The sequence below is a fragment of the Urocitellus parryii genome, chromosome 9 (assembly GCF_045843805.1).
Source record: "Urocitellus parryii isolate mUroPar1 chromosome 9, mUroPar1.hap1, whole genome shotgun sequence".
Taxonomy (NCBI): Eukaryota; Metazoa; Chordata; class Mammalia; order Rodentia; family Sciuridae; genus Urocitellus; species Urocitellus parryii.
Window position 1 is genome coordinate 131,219,590 of NC_135539.1, and position 21,425 is coordinate 131,241,014.

The 21,425-nt window shown below is 42.7% G+C and overlaps 1 protein-coding gene across 2 annotated transcripts in view; it reads right to left on the reverse strand.

Moving 5' to 3' along the window:
- Window positions 1-420: 420 nt before the first annotated feature.
- Window positions 421-21,425, reverse strand: part of Rgl1 (ral guanine nucleotide dissociation stimulator like 1) — a 145,761-nt gene continuing 124,756 nt past the window's right edge. For both annotated transcript variants that reach the window (XM_026392845.2, XM_026392846.2), the window contains exons 12-18: window positions 20,567-20,599; window positions 17,985-18,106; window positions 15,945-16,034; window positions 13,365-13,551; window positions 9,398-9,652; window positions 5,176-5,290; window positions 421-2,784 (exon numbers count right to left, since the gene is read on the reverse strand). In XM_026392845.2, the coding sequence (XP_026248630.2) occupies window positions 2,597-2,784; window positions 5,176-5,290; window positions 9,398-9,652; window positions 13,365-13,551; window positions 15,945-16,034; window positions 17,985-18,106; window positions 20,567-20,599 (990 nt within the window). In that variant the 3' untranslated portion in view covers window positions 421-2,596. The remainder of the gene's footprint in view (window positions 2,785-5,175; window positions 5,291-9,397; window positions 9,653-13,364; window positions 13,552-15,944; window positions 16,035-17,984; window positions 18,107-20,566; window positions 20,600-21,425) is intronic.

A 21,425-nucleotide genomic window follows, 5' to 3' on the forward strand; every position in this document is an offset into this window, starting at 1 on the left:
GAAGAACTTTCCTCCTTCTAGAGGGCCTCCTGGCTTCTGGACGACTGTGGAAGATTTCAAGATCATCTAGATGGTAGCCATTGTGGAGCTGGGAAAGGCTGTCAGGAGGAACACAAAGTACTACCTCAGATCTACATCCAAGTTGGATTTTATAAAAGGTGTCCCCACTGAGTGACTAACAGTCTGGCAAAGCACCCTCTCTGAAGGAAGTTTCCTAAGGACATCATTCTTGCCCCCAAATGCTCATGACACATGCTGGTGGAGAGGACCCCCTCCAACTGGCTTTCCCTCAGCTTTTCACCTGACTCTCAGTGGGCTTCCAAAAGGCTTATTGACTTATCTGGAACCCAGAACCCTCCTGATTAACACTCCAGATACAATCCCTTCGGGTCTGGCAGCATATGCCAACCAAGTCCCAAACCAGTTTATTAGTTTAACCAAAAGGTAAACAGATGATGGAAATGCAGAGAGACAAGCATGCGAGCAGCTGAGAGCATTGCCCGGCTGTCCACCAGGAAGCAAACTAAGACAGTTAAAGTAGCATTAAATAAATGAGGCCATGTTTTATCTACTTTGGAATTTCCATTATCTTTTAAAAAAGGTAAATATATATATATATATACTTTTTTTTTTACATTGCAGTATATAAATCTAGGCTCTACATGTACAGTATAAACACAGGGCGAGCACATGGACACAACATGTATGTCTTGGTAGCCACACCCTAGACCAGGCCAATGGTTCTACATTTTCTTTTTGACCTTTGCACCAGGCTGGGGCTACCTTTACTTCAGTCTCCATGATGGCTGTGACCCTGACCCTCTCTCCTCCCCTCACAAAAGCATAAATTGGAGGCTCACAAACAGAAGAAAGTGCTTTCTCGACTAGTTGAAACCCAGTCGATCTTTACAATGCACAGTCCAATCTCCTAGAAAGACCAAGGAAATCTGAGGACTTTCTGGCTCATTCTTTGGTCCGTTACCACAAATCTCTGAACTTGTTTGGGTGTTTCTTGTAGAATTCATGTCTATTTACATAACATCAATCCCACACAACCTTTGGGAGCTGTAACAGGATTAGAAATTTTTTAAAAAGATCCATGTTACAATCTGTACTTCATATTCTGGGTTCATTCTTTTTATTTTTGGAATAAAAACTGGTATTTTGGGAAATTCTTTTCTTAAAAAAAGATAATCTGAAAGTGCTTCTTACACATATCAACTTCCCACATATGGCTTTTTAGTTCAAACCCCAGCATAGCTCAGATTTGGAAGGGAGACCATGATGGTGTTACTAGAGACAAAAATGTCACTTTAATGTGACACTGTTGTAGCCAGTATGGGGCCTGAAAAAACAACATTATCAATTCCATCTGGACAAATGTACCTCTTTGAGAAAGGACTGAGATAATATATGCAGTCCCATTTCTTTCCCCATGACTAGGCACAGGAATGCTATAAAAGTTAATAAGCAAAATAGATGCTGTTATCAGCAGGGATCATCTTCAAGGGGCTATTAACAGGATAATTGCTGTTCAGGAATCTTTCACAGGTTCAAAATGATTAAATGAAGTCAATCGCAGTAGAAATGTCTACACCTGAGGAACAAATTGCACATAATAGAGGTACTAGGATCCAGATGGCAAAGGACTCCAGACAATTTTACATGCAAACGGTGATCAGAAAAGGCAAGGAAGTAGTGGCATTCCAAGACAGGTAAGGGTCCATCCAAACAGGTCATCATTCTTTTGCGCTTTCTTTCCTGGCTGATAAGTTACTGAAGAACATGGCTATCTGTGCAACAATGAGTATGATATGTTCTTTAGGAGAGAAAACAAACACAACAGGGTTTCCAGAAATCGAACCGGGCTCATGTTGACTCTAGAGGTGTTGTGATGGCGACCAGTGGGGCACAGGGGCCTCTGGAGTCCCTCCTTGCCCTCCTGGGGAGCAGAGAGTGGCAGATGCAGGCAGAGGTAGGAGGCCACTGACTCATCCAAACCCTTCCCAAAGTGGCATTTCATTCAGCCTGTGGCAGTTCCGGCCCCCTGCAACTGTTTTATCTGGTGGCACTTGATTGAGAAAGAAATCCTCTCCCTTTACCAAAATTAAGCCCAGACTTCAGGTAATACTGGCACAAAGGACAATCTGCATTCCTAGGGTTGACCCTGGTAACTCAGAAGGTAGGAGTTTCGGTTCTCGGTTTCTTCTATTTCCCTGTAAAAAGTGACCTCAATTTCTTAGGTCATTGTGCAAATTTGTTTTCCATAGTCCAGAATATCCCATAAAGTCCCTCTTATATATCTACATATATATACACACATACACACTAAATATATGTGTATATATATATTTACACATGTGGATAATTTTGTATTTCAGCTTCAAATAGGTCGAAGAAAATCAGTGACTAGTTCATCCTTTTCTTGTCAAGTCATGTCCAATCTCCCCACATAGTGCTCTGCACACCTTAAGTACTCAATAAATATCTGCTGATGTCACCAATGATCCTCTAACACTGGATGGTCATTGCAATCACCACAGCCTTCCTCAGCCCTGCTCGGCCTGTGGCAAGCGAAGGGCCACGTGTGCCCCTTTCAGAGAGTGATCTTGCTGTGTCTGTTGCTCCAGCAGCCCCGTTTAGCTGTCCTAGGCAATGTCAAGCTCGTCCGGCTGCGCAGTTTCACCTGTTCTTCTATGGGGTTCTTTTTGCGTAAAATGAAGTCAAAGTTCACTTGGCTGTTCATGGCATAGAAGACATTTGCTGAGTCTGGGATCACAAGTTCTGAAAAACAAAAGGAAAGTGAAGGCAGTCAGCTTACGTAGGGGCCCATAACAGGCCATGACAGCGGCAGGGATAAATCTTGCCCAGACACAGGAATGGGATGAGGGCCCTTAGTTCTTGGAATGTGACCACTACCCACAAAATTGGTCCCAACAACATCTCAATCCCCTTCCAAAAAACTAAGAGCAACTAAGGTTTAAGATACCCGCTACCATGAATTTAAGGTTAATTAACAGAAGCAGAAGCCAAGAGAAGTTGTGACTCCCAGGACCACAGCTAGGGGGCAGCAGGACTGGAACCAGAACTCGGCCGTCCTTATTCTGGCGGTCCATTTTCCAAACGGGAAAGCAGATTTTCACTAAGACTAAAGGAACCCAATGACATGGGAACAAACAGAAAATCTATAGCATTTTCTAAAATGCTTCACTTGGAATACAAAACATCTTTTTAAAGTAACCCCACATTGGCCCAGTTATTCTACTTGCATCACTGTTTTGTCCAGAGTCTGCATTTTCATATTAAATAAACACCCATGTGAAGCAGTGCCTATCTGCTAACATCTAAACCATTTCTGACTTCAGCAAATCTCAACCAGTTATCTGCAATTTCTGAACAAGGATTGCTCTGAGTGTGATATGAAATTATCAAAGCAAAGTTATTTTCATTTTTATTTTTAAGAGATGATTTGTAGTATTTTAGCACTCAGGCATAACAGGTTTCTTTTAAAAAAAATTCAAACAGAATAAAAATGGAAAATGTGCACGTTTAGCTTTGTGGCAGTGGAGTGGGGAGGTGACCCACAGAACACGACTGAAGGAGCCTTAAGAAAACTCTCTAGCTGAGACCCCCCAGCAAGATTGATGCCAACAGCCTCTAGGTGACCATGGTACATTTTGTGCACAGTTGTGCCATAAAGCAAACCCCCCCAAAGTATTCCTGGGCTCCTGCCCACCCTTAGCATATCCTCAGCACACCTTCAGGAACATTATTTTCTATAATCTTCAGTATCGCCCACAATGCATGAGGAATCAGAGGGTATTATATACATTTAACTGGTTATAGCCAATGGCCTGTGGAGGTCGAGGGCTTGTCTGAGACCACACATCTGGTGGTCGCAGCTGGGTCCTGGCTGCACCTCAGGGCTCCTGGGTCTTCAGAACCACTACTCTCACCAGGCGTTGTTGTGGGACATATGGCAAAATCCCAGAGACAAATTCTGGGCTTAGAATCTTAACTGCAACTGCACTAAAAAGTTATAACTAAGGAAGTTTTGTCCCCACACAGAGGCTCAACTGAAGGAATGACAAAACCTCCAAGAGGTAGTTGAAGGAGTTTCTCAGAGACTGTTGCTTTTCATTTCCTGGAAAAGCCACTAGTTTAGTTTTAGCCCTTCCCCTCTGAGCCCGAGAGAGAGGCCTGGGTGATTTGCTGGTCAAAATGGTGTGAACAGCTGTTCCCTCTGCTCACCCCCAACTTGTACGATTCTGCTCTTCCTTTCTGGGGAGAGCCTTCCTTGCAGATGAACAGAGCCCTCCATTAAGACACAGCAGCACTGTTGGCTGTGTCAGCAGACAGAGCTGGCCTCACTGACTATGTGTGCGGCTGCCCTACACTGAAAGAGACTTGTTCTGGCCGAGTCACTCCCCTGCCTTGACAGAGGACTTATTAACCAGCCTGTCCCCTTTTCTCAAGAAACTATCCCAATTCAAATTAGCAAATAGATACATCCAGAGGTGACTGAGTGAAATAATGAGAAATTCTTATACGAACCGCTAACTTTCAGGTTCACACACTACTGAGAAACACATTACTGGGTAAAGGAGGCATGTAACCATCTGCAAAAACCCAACAGACTACCTCTACCTACTCCCCACCTCCTGACAGAGAGAGCTTTCCTGAGAAAAATGCTCATAAGAAATATACAAAGAATGGGCAGGAGGAATTCTCAGCAGGAATGCAGGATAGGGTTGGGGCTGTGGCTCAGTGGTAGAGCACTTGCCTGGCATGTGTGAGGCACTGGGTTCAATCCTCAGCATTGCATATAAAAAAATAAATAAAATAAAGGTCCATCAACAACTTATAAAATATATATGTATATATGTATATGCATATATACATGTGTGTGTATATACATGTGTATATATATATATATATATATATACACACACATATATAAAAGATAAACAAGAGTTGGGGGTGGGGGTTGGGCAAAGCTGCTTGAGATGCTCAATTCTCCAAGGGAGATGACAGCATGATGTTCACCCTGCTGTTCACCCCTGAACGATTTACAAAACACCCCTAGGTTCCAATTAAAAAAAAAAAGATCTCCTTCTGCCTCCACCAACTGGAGACCAATATGATATGCTGCAACAAGAAGGAGCATGTGCCCACCTTTGTCCTCTGAGATGACCTGCACCAGCTCATACTCCTCGGCTGGGTCTGAGTCCAGGTTGTGCTTCAGCATTGCTCTCTGGATCACAGCGGGGGTTTTATCTTGGCTTGTCAACTGCAAAGACAAGGAATTTTTGTAAAGCAGCTCCATGCTTCCTGGGAGCACTCTCTTGACACTCTCATTCTTGCTGTCTTGTGTTGTACAGTCCTCTCTGGGAAGAAGGGACTCTTGGCATGAGAACAGTGATATAAGGACATTAAAATGGGAGAACACCTGCACGGCCTGTTGCCCCCGCAACAGTCAAAGTTACAATGAAAGAGTATATCCACAAAGGGGTCTGAAAATGTAACACACTATCAGTGCTGGACCAAGATGAGCCTTGTGTGTTGAGCTGCTGCTATGGGACCAGTTACAACAAGATGGCTACAGTTATGCCACATTCCAGAAAGCACGTGACCCTATGTAATCCCACTCCTACGTATTTACAAAGAGGAATGAAAGCAAATGTCCAAAAAAGGACACATACACAAATATTCACAGCAGATTTATTTAGACTAGTCCCAAACTAGAATCAACCTGAATCTGCATCAACAGAGAACAGAAGATAGCAAGAAGAAACTGTAGCATATTCACAACAGAAGAAACCAAGAAGTGGCTTGTGCAAAAATGTGGATGAATCTCAGAAGCCAGGCCCAGAAGATGACACATTACTGGAATCTATTCTTTCAAAAACAAAAGGAATGAAAACTCCTGTGTTGGTGGTATTAGAAACTAACCTCAAGGTTTAAGGAGGACCAGTTGGAAGAGGCATAGGGAATTTTAGGGGGATGGCAATGTTCTCAATTTAGATTTGGAGTGGTGGTTATGCAAACATATACAGTTATTAAAACTCAAAGAACTGAACTCTTAAGATCTGTATGTAAAATTATATGTAAATTATGTTTCAATAAAAATCAGCTTCTAACTGTCTTAAAAGCACAAGTCTGATTTTCTCTTCATCTCTGCCCCAGTTAGCCACTGCAGGGCCACACTGGAGGGCTGACTTATGCTCCATACCTCAAGTGATTTCTTTAAACGTGACAGAAGTAAGGAAAACTCAGTTATTCTTGCTTAAAACAAAAAGCTATTCTCACCAGGAGGTAAGAGGACTGCAGAGAAACACACACACACACACACACACACACACACACACACACACACACACAGTCTAATCTCTTCCAAGACACTCTGCCAATGTGACCCGAGGATGGCAGTGCCTAGATGCCTCCCTCTACTCAGGGCAGCAGCTGGTGTTTGTGATTCAATAAACAACATGCATTACAATGGGTCCTTGTAAGCAATAAAGATCTTGTTCACTTGTCTATTACCAAAATGTCTGGTATATCCATTTGCAAAAGGAAAATTGGTGCACAGGAAATTCTTCAGAAGGAAAATAATTTTTCAATAGTTCGAAGGAAATTCTTTCCAAACTGGGTCAAACCGAACTAACAGCATGAAGCTTAAGGACACCACCGGGGGGTGAATATTAGGCTCCAGCCTTCTATTTAAGCATAAAGCCAGGCTACAGATTGAAGGAGGCCAAAGGCTGTCCTTGGGATTTTAGTACTTTGTACCTAGAAGCTCCTGAGGAGAACTAATGGTCACAGTAACTATTAGCTCAGTCATGCAACCATATACTGTTATATTGAACCAACCCTGCCAACAGATATATGATGTGAGCCATGTGTCCATTAAATGTTTAGCAGACACATCTAAAAAGTTTTTGAAAAATAAAATTTAAAAAATTACATCTCTGCTCCTTCATCAGTTGGAGAATATAATGCTAAGTGAAATAAGCCAATCCTAAAAAATCAAAGGCTGAATGCTAATTCACAATAGGGAGGGTAGGGCACTAGAGAAGAATAGAGTTACCTTAGATTAGGTGGAGGGAAGTGAAGGGAGGGGAGAGAGGGAATGTGGGATAGGAAGGGTAGTAGAACGAAACAGACATTATTGGTTTATGTATACATGTGACTGCATGACCAATATGATTCTACAACATGTATGTCAGAAAAATGAGAAATTGTATCCCATTTACATATATATATCAAAGTACGTAAATGCAGTCTACTGTCATGTATAACTAATTAAAACAAATAATTTTTTTCTCTAAAATATTGCTTTTATAGCACTGGGGATAAAACCCAGGGCCTTATACGTGCTAGGCAAGTGTTCTTCTACCATTGAACTACAATGCCAGCCCACAAAATTAATTTTAATATATTTTATTTAACCCAATGCATTCAAACTGTTATTGTCAATATAAAATCAATAGAAAAATTATTAATGAGATATTATAATTCTTTTTTTTGTACCAAGTCCTCAAACCCTGGGATGTATTTTATACTCACAGCTCATCTCAGTTTGGACTTAGCCCATTTCGAATGCTCAATTGCCACATGTGGCTGGTGGCTCAGTTAGTGCATGAGGCTTCAGTATCACTTTCATGCACATTCCTGAAACCATAAACACTGCATTAAGAGATCTCAGGAAATCTCTGGGATTACCAAATGGACAGAAATGTCACTGAGAGCGTTCTGGTGGTAGAAGACACTTCTTGGCCTGGGGTTGTGGCTCAGGTGTAAACTGCTCGCTTAGCACGTAAGAGAAGCCATGTGAGCAGGCCATGCTGAAAATGCAACCTAACAAAGGACCTTGCTTCCCGGAGGTTCTCTGGCCTTCTGAGGCTCTTTTACAAGCCCTTCCCTCACTCCCAGTCAAGCTGTGCCGCATCATACACTCACTCCCACATGACTATGTCCACCCTGGTGGCTGGACCACTCCTAGTACTCATCTCAGCACCGGCCTCCTACCACCCCTGCCTCTGACTGTCCATCAGGCAATGCCTGGTCCTCCTGGTGCTCTGACTCAGATGCCCTCCCAAGCCTGGTTCTCCAGTAGTCTGCATCTCACTTGACAGAGCCGCACTACACCAAGATGCCTGGCCAGACTCTCATCCGCCCGTCCCACATCCCCCCAGAGTAACTGAAGCTACATAACATCTCCTAAGAAGCCTTCCCTATGTATCCACCATATGACTGTCATCCAAGCCCATCTCACCTCCTACCCGCTCCTTTCCTAGTCTCCCCCACTCTCTAGCAACAGGTCTCCCAAGGGCAGCTGCTTTGCTGATGAACAAGTCTGACTACTAAAAAGCCTTCAATGAGAGCCCACCGCCTGTAGGATGAACACAAACTCCTTTGTGTGGGCCACAAGACCCTGTCCAATCTAATCTGGCCTCTGCTAGAGCCTTTAGCATATTCTGAATAATGTTTCATGATCTCCCCTTTTTTATGATAACCTTTTTTATTATCCTCAAAGACAGAAATATCTCATTCTTGTTCCTATCTCAAAGCCTGGTCCCATGACTAATATACTCAGCAAATGTTCAGTAACTACTTTGTAGATTTGAGGAATGTCTTAGCAAAGATTTTCTCTGGAATGTTAAAGGACAGCGCCTCCACACCACTGTGTCACAGGCAGTCCTCAGCTTGCATTTGCTCACTGGGTCCTCACAGAGGTGAGTGGGGAGGGAGGTGTGGAATTAGCTATGGGATTCTGCTGCAAAGGAGAATCTGACTTTCAAGACCCGAGAGGCCCTATCAGCAAGGAGTCTGTTTCTGTAATAACATAGTAGACTTCACGCACCCACCATGGGAATCTCTGTGTGTACTCCAAAAAGATGGGCATTATTAAAAGCATTTTTTAACTATCCTAAGGAAAAGGCAGTTTTTATAAGAAACTTAAAACTGTATCTCCAGCTTGATCATCTACTTTAGTAACATCAGGTTTGATCCTGATGACTAAAGGAAGAAAAAGTTCACCAGGAAGCACAAGACTAAGAATGCACATTGACTCAATTATAAACCCTGATGCAAGACAACTTCCAAGAAGGTAGGAGCCCAGGGCATCTTCCCTGGAATATAGCCATACAGTCACCCAAACTGAAAATTTTGAAAAGGATGACACTGAACTGGATGAATAATTTTTAGATGTAAAAACTATATCCTGTGTGCACTGTTGGTATACATACTTGATGGAAATATACGACTCATCCACACCCAGGGAGAAGTTGGCATTTGGACACAATCATTCTGTGTGAACGTACAGATGTGGGAATATCGCACTCATTTAGGGGTGTCCTCTGGGGGGACCGCGCAGACAGAAACCCCATCTCCTTACCATGATGCTCTTGTACATGTTGCCATTGTTGTCTTCTATACTGATGCGGATTATGCAGGTGTCTTCGTTCTGTTGGTTGTAAACAGGAGGCAGCACTGTGGAGGTAATGGATGTCACGGAGACGGAGCGCTTGTGGATTTTAGGGTTGTTGTTGCAGGATGGAGGGGAGGAGAGGGGGTTGATTAAGGATGACATCCCTGAGGAATTTGTATCCATGGAATGGATGGAGGAACAAGAGGAGGAGGACTCAGAGAGCTGGAAGAGCAAACACATCCCAGAAGGAAACTATCAGAACTTGGCCAACAGTGCACTTTGCAATTTTCAAATCAGAGGTAGCAATAGAGAGCAATAAACTTCAAATATTTTCCCCACAGCAACTTGCCTCTGGTGTGAGCGCCTCCCACTCCCATGGCACATGTTTACCTGTGACTCAGGGTGACCTAATCACTGTATCCAGGTGTTCTCTCACTTCCCTAGTTTTTAACTGTTCTTACAGAAGCTAACCAGCAGATGGCAGCAGATACCAGAAACCAGAGGCAATATGGGCTCTGGAAGGAAGGAGGCTTAAAGGGCTGGAGGAAAGCCTTACAACACTTGATTCAGTCTCATGGCCTTGAGCCCCAAAGTTCTCAACGTGGCCACGAAGAACATTCTAACCTGATTTCACTTCATAATTGGTTTTGTTGTAGGAGGAAAAGTCTGTGTTGTTAGATATTTCCAGGATGAGGACCACAGATGACAGAGCTCAGAGTAGAACATTCCTGCTGGAAAGGCCCCTGGAGGTCACCTGGGCCCATTCCCTTTCTAAGGCCAAGGAGCCTGAGACCCAGAGAGCACACTGGCTCCAGGTTCACCCGGCTAGCTGACTATACTACCACGACAAGCACCCAGTTCCTTGACCCCCACCGTCGTGTTCACAGAGCAAGCGCGAAGTTTACATGGGGAATTAACCCAGCATCTTCGCTACATTCAGCCCTGTGAGTTGGTGATCAGCTTTCATATCTTACCTTATTTGGATCTTGCAACTTTCTTGTAAACAAAAAGCAGAGCATTATAAAGTTGAGGAGAATAAGATTCAGAGAATAAAGTGACTTGTCCAGGAGACACAGCCTTTGAGCAGTTCTGCCACTTTCTACACTGGCTGCTACAGCCAACCATGTATATGTTCATGTTCTATCAAGAACAGTTGGGGAATGGGGTGCTACTGTTAATGTGGCTTTTGTGATCAGCCATTTATTTATCATACATGCAATATCAATGACATACTGAAGACATGCAAATAGAGAGGAAGCTAAAAATTCAATAGGATTTATCCCCCCCCCTGCAAAAATCATTAAGGTCAAACATTTTAGAGATCAGTTCTTATTGTAGAAAATTATGAGTAATTTCTAAGAATTAGTGAAATTAAATTATACCATATTAGTCTTATAAAATATTCTGAAAACCATTTAGAAAACAAGAGTAATTTCTTCCATCTTTGTGTGCCCTTCTGTGGAAACGGACTAAGAATTTTAGCTTTCTGATAATCTTGCTTCTAAGGAAATGGAGTCTCCTTTGTCATATTTCCTGGGGGCTTCTCCTTCCTGAGGCATAACTACACATTAAACTCTACTGCGTGGTTTGTTTAATGACAGCCAGGAAGCTCATATGATAATTTTGGTAGAGAGTCTAACTGTGTAGCTCTATCATAATGTGGTTTCATTACATTAAAAAAATTTTTTTTTTTTGCTTATATTCCCAAGGGAATCGCTGTGAGGGTTGAGGGTGGATCATTTTACAGCATAACTTTTCTTGTATTAGCCAAGAAAGGTCCACCTTCATTTTTTCACCTTCATTTTCCTCCATGCAAACTTTTTTGTTAGACTTTCCATGATTCTAACAACATTTATAATTAAGGCAAAGCCTTGAGGATGACTGGGTTATAGGAGTTCTAATGGTGAGCGGTTCTACCTAATGAACCCTCAAATTCTTACTGAGAATTGAAGCGGTGAGGAGCAAGTGTAAAAATAAATGTTCAGGAATCAGATCAGGAGGACGAAGCCAGAGAGGCCCCAGTTACGCCTCCACCCGGCTCTCAGGAGCCCACCTCACAGCTAGCTGTGGAAAAGGAGCGTGGCCAGCCTGAGGGCTGCTGGTGTCCTCACAGGACTACAGAGTAGTACTGGACTCTGGAAGTCCCCAGGCCTTGCCATGCACTGAGCAGAGAACCAAGGGCCTTTCCCAGTGACATGCCGGGACTCTGCAGCCCAGGAGCTCCCTGCACCCAAGGCAAGCATCCACCTTTCACTGTGCAGAAACTCCAACTGTGAGGAAGGTTCATCCAAAGAATACAAAGCCACGACTCGAACAAGAAATCAGAGAGACAGTGTGGTAAGAGATGAGGCGAAAGAAAGCCAGGGAGGTGTGAACGACAGCACGCGGGCTTCTGCATGGTTTCAGAAGGAATGGCCTACACTTAGACACGATTCCTCTGCACCTCTCCATCTCCTTTCCAGAGAGGGAGGAATCCCTCGCAGATGCAGGCAATGCCTCAGAAGCCCCTCTTCTACATCATCCACCATCAGTTATGGGGCCTGACCACATAAGAACCCATCGGACACTTCATGCTAGATTTGGACAGATCCAACACTGTGTGTCAGTCAGACCATGGAGAATGGTCACATTCCTGGTTTAGGAGACATGACTCCTGAGAGGATAGACAATGCCGGGGCTTTTCCTTCAACACTGGGAGCATGAAGGACTGAATCTCCTGGACTCAGAGCAGAAAGGGGAGAATCCCACTGGGGCAGCATTTGAGTATCTCTTTCCATGACTCCTGAGCCTGATGCCACTGCTCGACAAAGTCACTTCAGGGATCCCAGATAACACGTTACTGCTGATGACACCATGTGAAGAAACACAGGTCCCCTTGCAGAGCCAGATACAAATGAAGTGGAGGAACCGTAAGCAACACGGCACCTCATCAGCCCAAACTCAAGCTAAGAAGCCAGAGGTCACCACACAGCAAGTTTGGTGGCCCAAAATCCCCATCAAATGGTGTAAGTTCCAATCATAGCAAAGCTCATCTCTGACGCAAGCTCCTTGCCCAGAAGCAGATGTGTACACAAGAGTGCACATTCTCTTCACGTACTTATGCAGCCATGAAAATTGGAAACTCCACGAGAATTCCTGTATCTCTTCTCATTACTGTCCATCTGTTCAGACACCAGAGGCTGTCTGACCACTACAACTCTTCACCCTCCCCTGCACTCTGCACCCATGCTCTTTGCTATTCTTTGTCACAGGGAGCATGTTTCCCTGTAAGACTTGGCCGTGTGATTGCTTTAGCCAGTGTAATTAAAGGCTTGCTGTGTGCTTGCAGGGCTGGTCTCGCCCCTTCCTCAGCTGTCTTAGCGTGCTAACAGCATATGCTGGGTAGCCTATTAGTCCAAAGAGGGGCAGGAGGTGAAGCAGACTTGGACCAAACTGTGGCCTAGGGCCAAGCCTGACACAAACAAGCCAACCCCTTAGATGTATCTGAAAGAATAAATGGCTGCTGTCTCAAGTTGCTGAGTTTTAGCGTGGTTTGTTATGCAATATTATTATGGTAAAAACTTGGCCAAGGCAAGGTACGGAACAAACAAGTTGACACATCTCTGTCTCTGGCTTTTGCACTCCTTCTAAGCAATCCTGCTTCTCCTGAATAAAGTATAGTTTATGTTACAGGTCACAACCCTCCAGAACCTTTAGATGTGGTTATGGGATAGTAATTCAAAGGCCAAATGAAGAAAACAACCTTCTTCCTGCTTTTCTACCTATCTCTATAAGGAATGGGTTCTAGATTGAACTCTGCTTTTGATACCTCTTTTAAAACTTGACTTTGAAAATATTGCAGAGCGATAAACTTTTTAAAAGCAAACATTCCTTGTGTGGCAAACATTATGTCAGGCGCCCGCAGCAGGAATGAAGAAGAGGGCTGAGCAGATACCTTCTTCTGAGGCTCGTCGGGTGTGTCCATGGGAGTAATAGAGCCCTCCTCGGCCTCGGAGTGGTTCGACTCGCAGGATGACACGCTCACGGAGTCCATGCTTTCCCCAGAGCTCCCACTGGCTGTGGACTTGGGCTGCTCTTTGGTGGGAGGGCTACTGGTGATGATGTCCGACCCCAGAAACAGTCTGCAAAAAGACAAGAGGCCAAGCGTTTGGGCCATTATCAATCTGGATCCATGATGGAGCAAATATTTTGTGCTGATTAAGTTTTTGTTGTTTCTCAATCTTGTAATCTTGACAGGTCATTAGTATTTTAGAAAAATGTTTGCTATAAATAGGTTTCTAATGACTAGCAGTAAACATTTTGTCCCAATAAGTTATTTCCAGCTTCAAAGTACACATAGACTGCTTAGCTGACTAAACTGGGGTCTTTCTAGGTCAATGGCCCTTCATCTTTTAACAGGGATCAAAACATCATCACCATACCCTATCGCCCCTACCCTGAGAGGAACTTCATGAGACTGAAGAAGGTCGTCATGCTTTGAATAAGAAACCAAGGAGGAAGACTTCAGCTTCCAACTATCGGGTGACCTATAATAACCCAAACCCTTCCCCTATAAAACAGTGTTTAAAACTCCTTTCAGTTGAGCTTGCAAGACAGTAAGGGACATCCCTACAGGACATAAATGAAAAGGAACTGAAAACTGGAAGCATGTGAGCTATTTCTCCAGCTGCTCTGCTAAATGGGAAGCACAAATTACAGCAAAAGAGTGGCATATTTTATAAAAACGTATTAAACACATATTAATTATACATATTAATGGAGTTCAGTGTGATTTGCCACATATGCATATAGCATGCATTGATCATGGGTTTTAACACAGAGGACTCAGAGATGAGGGATTCGCTTTATAAAAGGTAGAGAGTTAAAACCAAAACCCCTTATATAAAGCCAGGGTCCTCAAAAGTCTGTACTCTCAGTAAAGAGAATGCCTAGAAAAATGTCTTCCTACTGACACAGGAAGATAGCAGGGAAGCTTGTCTGTCTTGGATGGAAGAAAAATGTCTCCTGGAAATCATGTATGAGCCTGGCCTGTACCTCACCCGGATTAGCTACCTATGAGGTCTAGAAGTTAGGAATTCTCAGGCCAAGACATCCCTGGGAGAACGTAAAGGAAGGGAAAAGAAATGAGAGAAGAGGTATGGAGAGGAGAGGAGAGGAGAGGAATGGAGAGGAGAGGAGAGGAGGAAAAAGAAAAAGAAATTTTTCTAGAGGGATATACCTACAACCAGACTATGGAGAATTCCCTGATAAAAATGAGCTCATAATAAAATTTTTTTTTAAAGAGAGAAAGAGAGAGAGAGAGAGAGAGAGAGAGAGAGAGAGAGAGAGAGAGAGAATTTTTTAATATATTTATTTTTTAGTTTTCAGTGGACACAACATCTTTATTTTTTATTTTTATGTGGTGCTGAGGATCGAACCCAGTGCCCCGCGCATGCCAGGTGAGCACGCTACCTCTTGAGCCACATCTCCAGCCCCCACAATAAAAATTATAAAAATACATACAAAGAAGTATTCCACTCAAAGGGAAAGTCAAAAGGCATAACAAACAACAGGTTTATTTTTACTTTTTTTATTTTTTGGTATTAGGGATTGAACCCAGGGGTACTTAAGCACTGAGTCACATCTCCAGTTATTTTGGTGTCTTTATTTTGAGACAGGGTCTAGCTAAGTTGCTTAGGCTGGCTTTGAACTCACAATCCTCCTGGCTCAGCCTCTCAAACCACTGGGATTATAGGTATGAGCCACCACACCTGGCTCAAACAACAGGTTTAGACTCCTGAAAATTTCAGATATGAGAACTGTCAGAAAAAAACTTGTAATTTATTCATTCATTCAACAAAGGATTGCATGTCTACCAAAGACAAAGCTATAAAATAAGTATGATTTAAAATATTAAAGACATAAAGAGAAGAAAATAAAAACAAGAATTTAGAGCAAGCCACTGACAAAAAACACAAGAGAATAATTTGAAAAATTTTGTTTCCAAGTGAAAAATATAACTGAAATTAAAAACTCAGTAGAAGGGTTAAATAACTGTGGAAGAGAAAACTCATTGCTAGATTCATGAAAAATTATGAATGGATCTAAAGAAAGATCCTCAGTCATCAGCATCAAAGATAAAGACAAGGTAACAGAGCTTAAAAGACAAAAATAGGAGTTTAGGTTTTATTCAGAATACCTTCAGAGGTTTCTATGTAAGGAAGCAACATCATCTATGTTCAAAAGATCACCAGGCTATTAGTGGAGAACGCAAGCCAGAGCAAGGGGACAGCCCAGAGACAACAAAGACGTTGGCAGGGTGGTCTACACAGGAGGTGACGGAGGTTCACACCAGAGGAAGGAGCAGAGAGGAATGAATGCATTTAACAAATGTTCTGAGCTCATGACAGAAAGATCAGCTATTTGAGTGTCCTTCACTTCTACCCTGACTCATGGAGACCTGGCTGGATACATTTCCTCTCCCCCACTCTGCTGAGCCCTTCCCTGGGCCACAGGAGCCCTGGGTGGTACTCACAGGCTGAGCCTCTTCACCATGCTCTTCCGAGGCTTGGGAGACGTGGTGCTGGCCTCAGCAGCTGCTTCAATCTCACAGGAGAGGGCGTAGCTGGGAAAGAGAGGGGTGCTGATGAGGTCGAAGTTGGAGAACTGAAGAACAGGTTTAAATTCACATGATTTATTGGTTTTTATTTTAGAGGAAACCTCTGACTGTCAGAGGGTACTTACTTACTGGCCAGATTTTAAAATTTTACACTGTGAGGCTTATCCCCTCATTCCACCCACTGGCACCTGGATTCAGGCCATTTGGTTCTGCAAGCTTCGCATACCAGGATCGTACATGTGTCAGCGTCAAAAGCTGACTCCACTCTATTTTCTGATCATTCTTCTCCCACTGCCAAGCCAGGGGAAGAGTCGGCCTCCATCACTTCCCTCCTGTTTCTTCTCTACCACCTCCGTCTAATTACTTTGTGTATTTGTATACATATAGGACTGTTCTTCTCTCCAGGAAATGAAAGAGATTTTTGTAAAATATCTACCTTTTGATTAGACATAGGCAACTACATGATCTGTAAAGATATATACACATGACTATAAATGCAATTCTGAATCACCAAAACATCCCAAATTAAAAATACTCCAGATTTAGACATCTATATGACAGGCCACAGGACAAGAGGAATTTATATCTGATTTGAAATACTTGTCTCACAAAAGCTTGTAGGTCTAGTTAGCAGAAGTATTTGGTTACAAAGCACATGGAAATGGTGGCCTGACACCACAAATCAAAGAGCCCTGAGTTTGAATCCAAACACTGTCACCAATAGTTCTAATACTCCTCTAACTCTCAGCTCCTCATTGGCAAAGACTAACTTTCACTCTCCCCTACAATAAACTTCCAAAGAAATTCCCCAGTCTATAGTAAGATAAGCAAACTTTTTTCTGGAAAGACCAGATAGTAAGTATTTTAGGCCTGTGGTCCATGTGGTCTTTGTGCAGCTACTCAACTGTCTGTAAAGCCAGACAGGAACCATAGATAAGATGTAAATGAATGGGCTGTGTGCCAACACAACTTTATTTATGGATCCTGGAATTTGAATTTAAAAAAACTGCCCCATGTCATATTACTAGTCTCTTGTTTTTATTTTTCCCGCAACCACTAAAAATGCAAAAACAAGTGGTGTAACCACCAGACTACAGGTAAGGTCTGAACCCGTGCTGGGCCAACAGCCAGAGCACTAGGGGTACTGGCGCCTTTCCATGCTCAGCAAGCACTGCCCCGCCCATACCCAGTCCTCACCACTCCTCCAAATGCCATGCCTGTCAGCTGCCAGGCCTTTGCTTGGCTCTTTTTTTTTTTTTTAATATGTATTTTTAGATGTTGATGGACCTTTATTTTACTCATTTATTTATATGTGGTGCTGAGACTCAAACCCAGTGCCTCACACATGCCAGGCAAGCGCTCCACCCACTGATCCCCAGCCCAGCCCCACCTCTGCTCAGTTCTGTCTGCAGCATCCTCCCCAACTTCTCCTGGTGAGGTCTCCCCCATTCCAGCCAGCCTGCGTGTGATGCCCGCGTACCTTCCATCCTCCTCCCTCCTTGGCTACAGAACATGTTCCTGCCCGTGGGCTCTGTAGCATTGAGCTTTGCACCATATTTCAAATGTTCATGCATCGCTTTCTCTCCCTGGATTGCAAGCTCCCCAATTAACACTTGTGACAAACACAGTGACCTCGCTAGTGGTAGTAGTGATAATTCATAGTCTGACAGTGCTTTCCCAAATATGCCCATTTAAGCCTCAGAAGGAACACTTTACAGATGAGCATCCAGAAGATGAGGAAAAATAAAGATGTGTTCGAGGCCACAGGGTAGGAAAGTGGCAGAGCAAGACTCTGAAGGCACGCCCTCCCACAATGTCAGTCCTGCTTTTCCTGCTATGCCATGCTCCTTTGAAGACCAAGGACCTAGATCCCAGCTGCGGCCACCCAGGAAGGCACTGGAGGCCGTGCTCCTCAGGCTGACACCTCAGTCCCGGGCAGTCCACCAGCCAGCCTACCTCTCCTCCTCTGTTAAGAGCTGCTGCCTCTGGAACCACTGGATGAACTTCTGGTCTGGGGTCATGCAATAGCTGTTGCAAGCTGACTGTAGGAGCTTTATTTGGGCAATCACTTCAAATTCCTAGAGCAGACAAAACAACCAAAAGAAGTGAACAGGAAGGCCAACCAAGTCAGACCTTTCAAACATGAAAATATAACACCTTGGGATAATATATGCAGAAAACCATCTAAGCAGACTCTGAAATACTGCTAACTTGGAGTGTAGGGGTGTAGCTCAGAGGTACAGGGCTTGTCTAGCAAGCAGGAGGCCCTGGGTTCAATCCCCAGTGCAGAAAAAATAAGAAAATAATCTATCTCTGAACCTCTGAAGTTCATGTCTGCTTTAATTTTCCACTCTCTTTTCTTCTTGAAAAATTAATTCATATGAATAAAACAAGTCGCCAAGGTCAACCAAACTAGTCACCGCCCAGTCATAACGGCGTCTTTTCTCTCTTTTCCATTTTCTTTGTAAATTATGTGAAATTTTTCTATTTCTTAAAAGAAAACAAATTCTTGAACTCCAGTATTTGTTCCCCATCCCCAGCTTCTTCAACCCTTACTTACCCTCAATAAATAAGTTCTGGTAGGGTTGAATGTCTAAACAGTCCAAGGTCTCATAAAGTTGACTGTTTAGATTTCCTGAATCCTTAGGTTTTTACTACCCCAGTAAATCATTTAACTAAGTCTTCTAAAGCTCACAAGAGAAGCGAGTATATTATTATGTCCAAACTTATTTATACTTCATTATATGTTTCAATTATTCATTTTTTAAGTCAGCAATGGGTATAAGCTTTAGCTTTAGGTTTTATATTCAGACTTTCCAAATGTTTAACATCTTAGTCTTAAAAGAAAAATGATTATCATCCAGGCTTATTTTGAAGTTAAAGGACAAAGATGGTTTACTGGGAAGGCATAACAGAATTTTTCTTAAAAAAAAAAAAAACACATCATTATAGGCTACGAGAAGTAATACGAGGACTGGCAGATCCTCTGGGTCTCAACTTTCCATCCAGTGACCCCAGCTCTTGGTCTCAATATTGTTAAGGAATTGTCATGTTAGAGAATAAAGTATACTCTGTGAGTGACAGAAAGTTTTCAGTGTCCGTGTTAGTGTCTTGTTAAGGATGAACTCAGCCTGGTTATCATGCCTATGCTCTTTTAGTTTTGACTCCAATGTCATTTTCTCCTGCATGTTTCTTGGACCCTATAGATCAGGGACAGATGTCCTTCCTATTTGCTTCTTCAAGATCTACTACTTCTGCCCACAGCCTTTATCCGGCTTTATAACCACCTATAGATTTGCCTAACTCCATCCTGGACTATACACTTTATGAGGGTAGGAGCTCTGGGTTTTCTATGCTGCAACCCCCAAGCCCCCATGTTAGGTAGTATATTTGTGGAATGAGAGAATGAATGAATGAGTAAAAAAAAAAAAAATAGAGAGCAGGGCACTGTAGTGTATGCCTGTAACCCCAGTGACTTGGGAGGCAGAGGCAGGAAGATTGCAAGTTTAAGGCCAGCCTCAGCAACTTAATGAGACCCTGTCTCAAAATGAAAAATAAAAATGGCTGGGGATGTAGCTCAGTGGTGGAGCATTCCTGGGTTCAATCCTAGTTTCAATTTTGCTAACAATATAAAACAAAACAAAGAAATGAGAGCACCATGGGGCGAATTATTTTGCTCACTCATTTTCCCTCGAATCATTTAAATGTCTTCTTAAATATAACATTTGAGACAAAAACCATAGCAAACTTCCAAAGCTGATTTATCTTTTTTTAGCACAGTTCATAACTATTCTATCCAGAGAAAGATTCAAATTGAAGTGAACATGCCTTGCTATGGTGAGAGGAAAGGAAACGAATAACTGCTTACACTTAACAGCAAAGGACATCTCTTTTCCTCTCCCCAGCAGACCTTCCAGAGGTCACCTTCTTTGTGAACTCTTCTATGTCATTTACTTTTAGGAGACCTCTCTTCTTACTAGGATGAATTTATTTTTCAATTGACAAATAAAAAATAGTATATTCAACATGATGTTTTGAAATATGTATACATTGTGGAATGACTAAACCAGGCCGTCGACCTATGAACTACTCCAGCACTCTTATCTGGAAGAACACTTAGCAGTTCTGAAGTACACAGTACATTGTTATTAAGTAGGTGAATCTGTTTTTGCTGAAGCTAGGTGTAAAAAAGGATGAGGGGCGGGGGAATTAGTCCTCATTTCATAATGGGCTTTGGAGCCACAGGAAAATATTTCTATACCTGGCTCTGTTCCCAGGTGACTCTGGTCCAGTCATGTAATCCCTTGAGTCCTGGTTTCCTCACCTTTGAACTGAGGGTCATAAGACCTGCCTCACAGGGCTCTTGGAGGCTAATGGATAGGAATGGGCCAAGCACAGTGGTATATGATCAATGTTCAGTAAGTGTTTATTCTTTTTTTTCTGCCTCTACAGAAAAACCCTTAAGTTCCTGCTTCTTTTATTTTTTTTTATGCCCAGATGCAGTAAAATGAAAAGCCACCGTGAATACCTCTACTTACCCTTCTCCTTTTTTCAAAGTTTATCAGTCCACCCTGAAAGAAATTTTAAAAAAACAAGGTGACCACCAAGTTACTTTTGAAACACAGCCTAATATTGTGCTAGATCACATTAAAATAGATGAAAGGAACGATAAAGCCTAATTTTTTAGTAGATAAACACAATGCATTTTATTTTTATGTGGTGCTGAGGATCGAACCCGGTGCCTCATATGTGCTAGGCAAGTGCTTTACCAAACAGCTATAACCCCAGCCCAAGCCTAATTATTAATGATCCTATAATTATGGATATTATGAGGAAGACAACCATCTTTTGCTTAAAAAAAAAAACAACAACATTCTTTTAGCTGGGCGCGGTGGCACATGCCTGCAATTTCAGGTATTCAAGAGGTTGAGGCAAGGATCACAAATTCAAGGCCAGCATGGGTAACTTGGCAAGACTCTTTTCAAATTTTTTCAAAAAGGGCCAGGGATATAGCCCAGTAGTAGAACATTTGCATAGTAAACATGAGGCCTCGGGTTCAATCCCTAGTTTAAAAAAGAAAGAAAAGAGCAAAAACATTCTTTTCATTTATAATGGGCAGGTTATGCTTTCTTTTAAAATGTCTGAAATCAACTAAAATAGTAATGATGAAATATCACAAGTCAGAATCCAAGTACATTTGCAGAACCAGTGAAGACAAACGCATGAGTAAATATTCCATTACACTTGTTTCCTTGATCAAAAGCAACAAAAACAGATGGTCACTGACTCATGCTGGAAACCAAACTGTCAATGGTTTATCAAAAGGGAAGTCACTTGTGCACAGCATCATGAAAAGTTAAGTTTCAATTCTTCATCCTCCCCGGCCAACTCCTATTC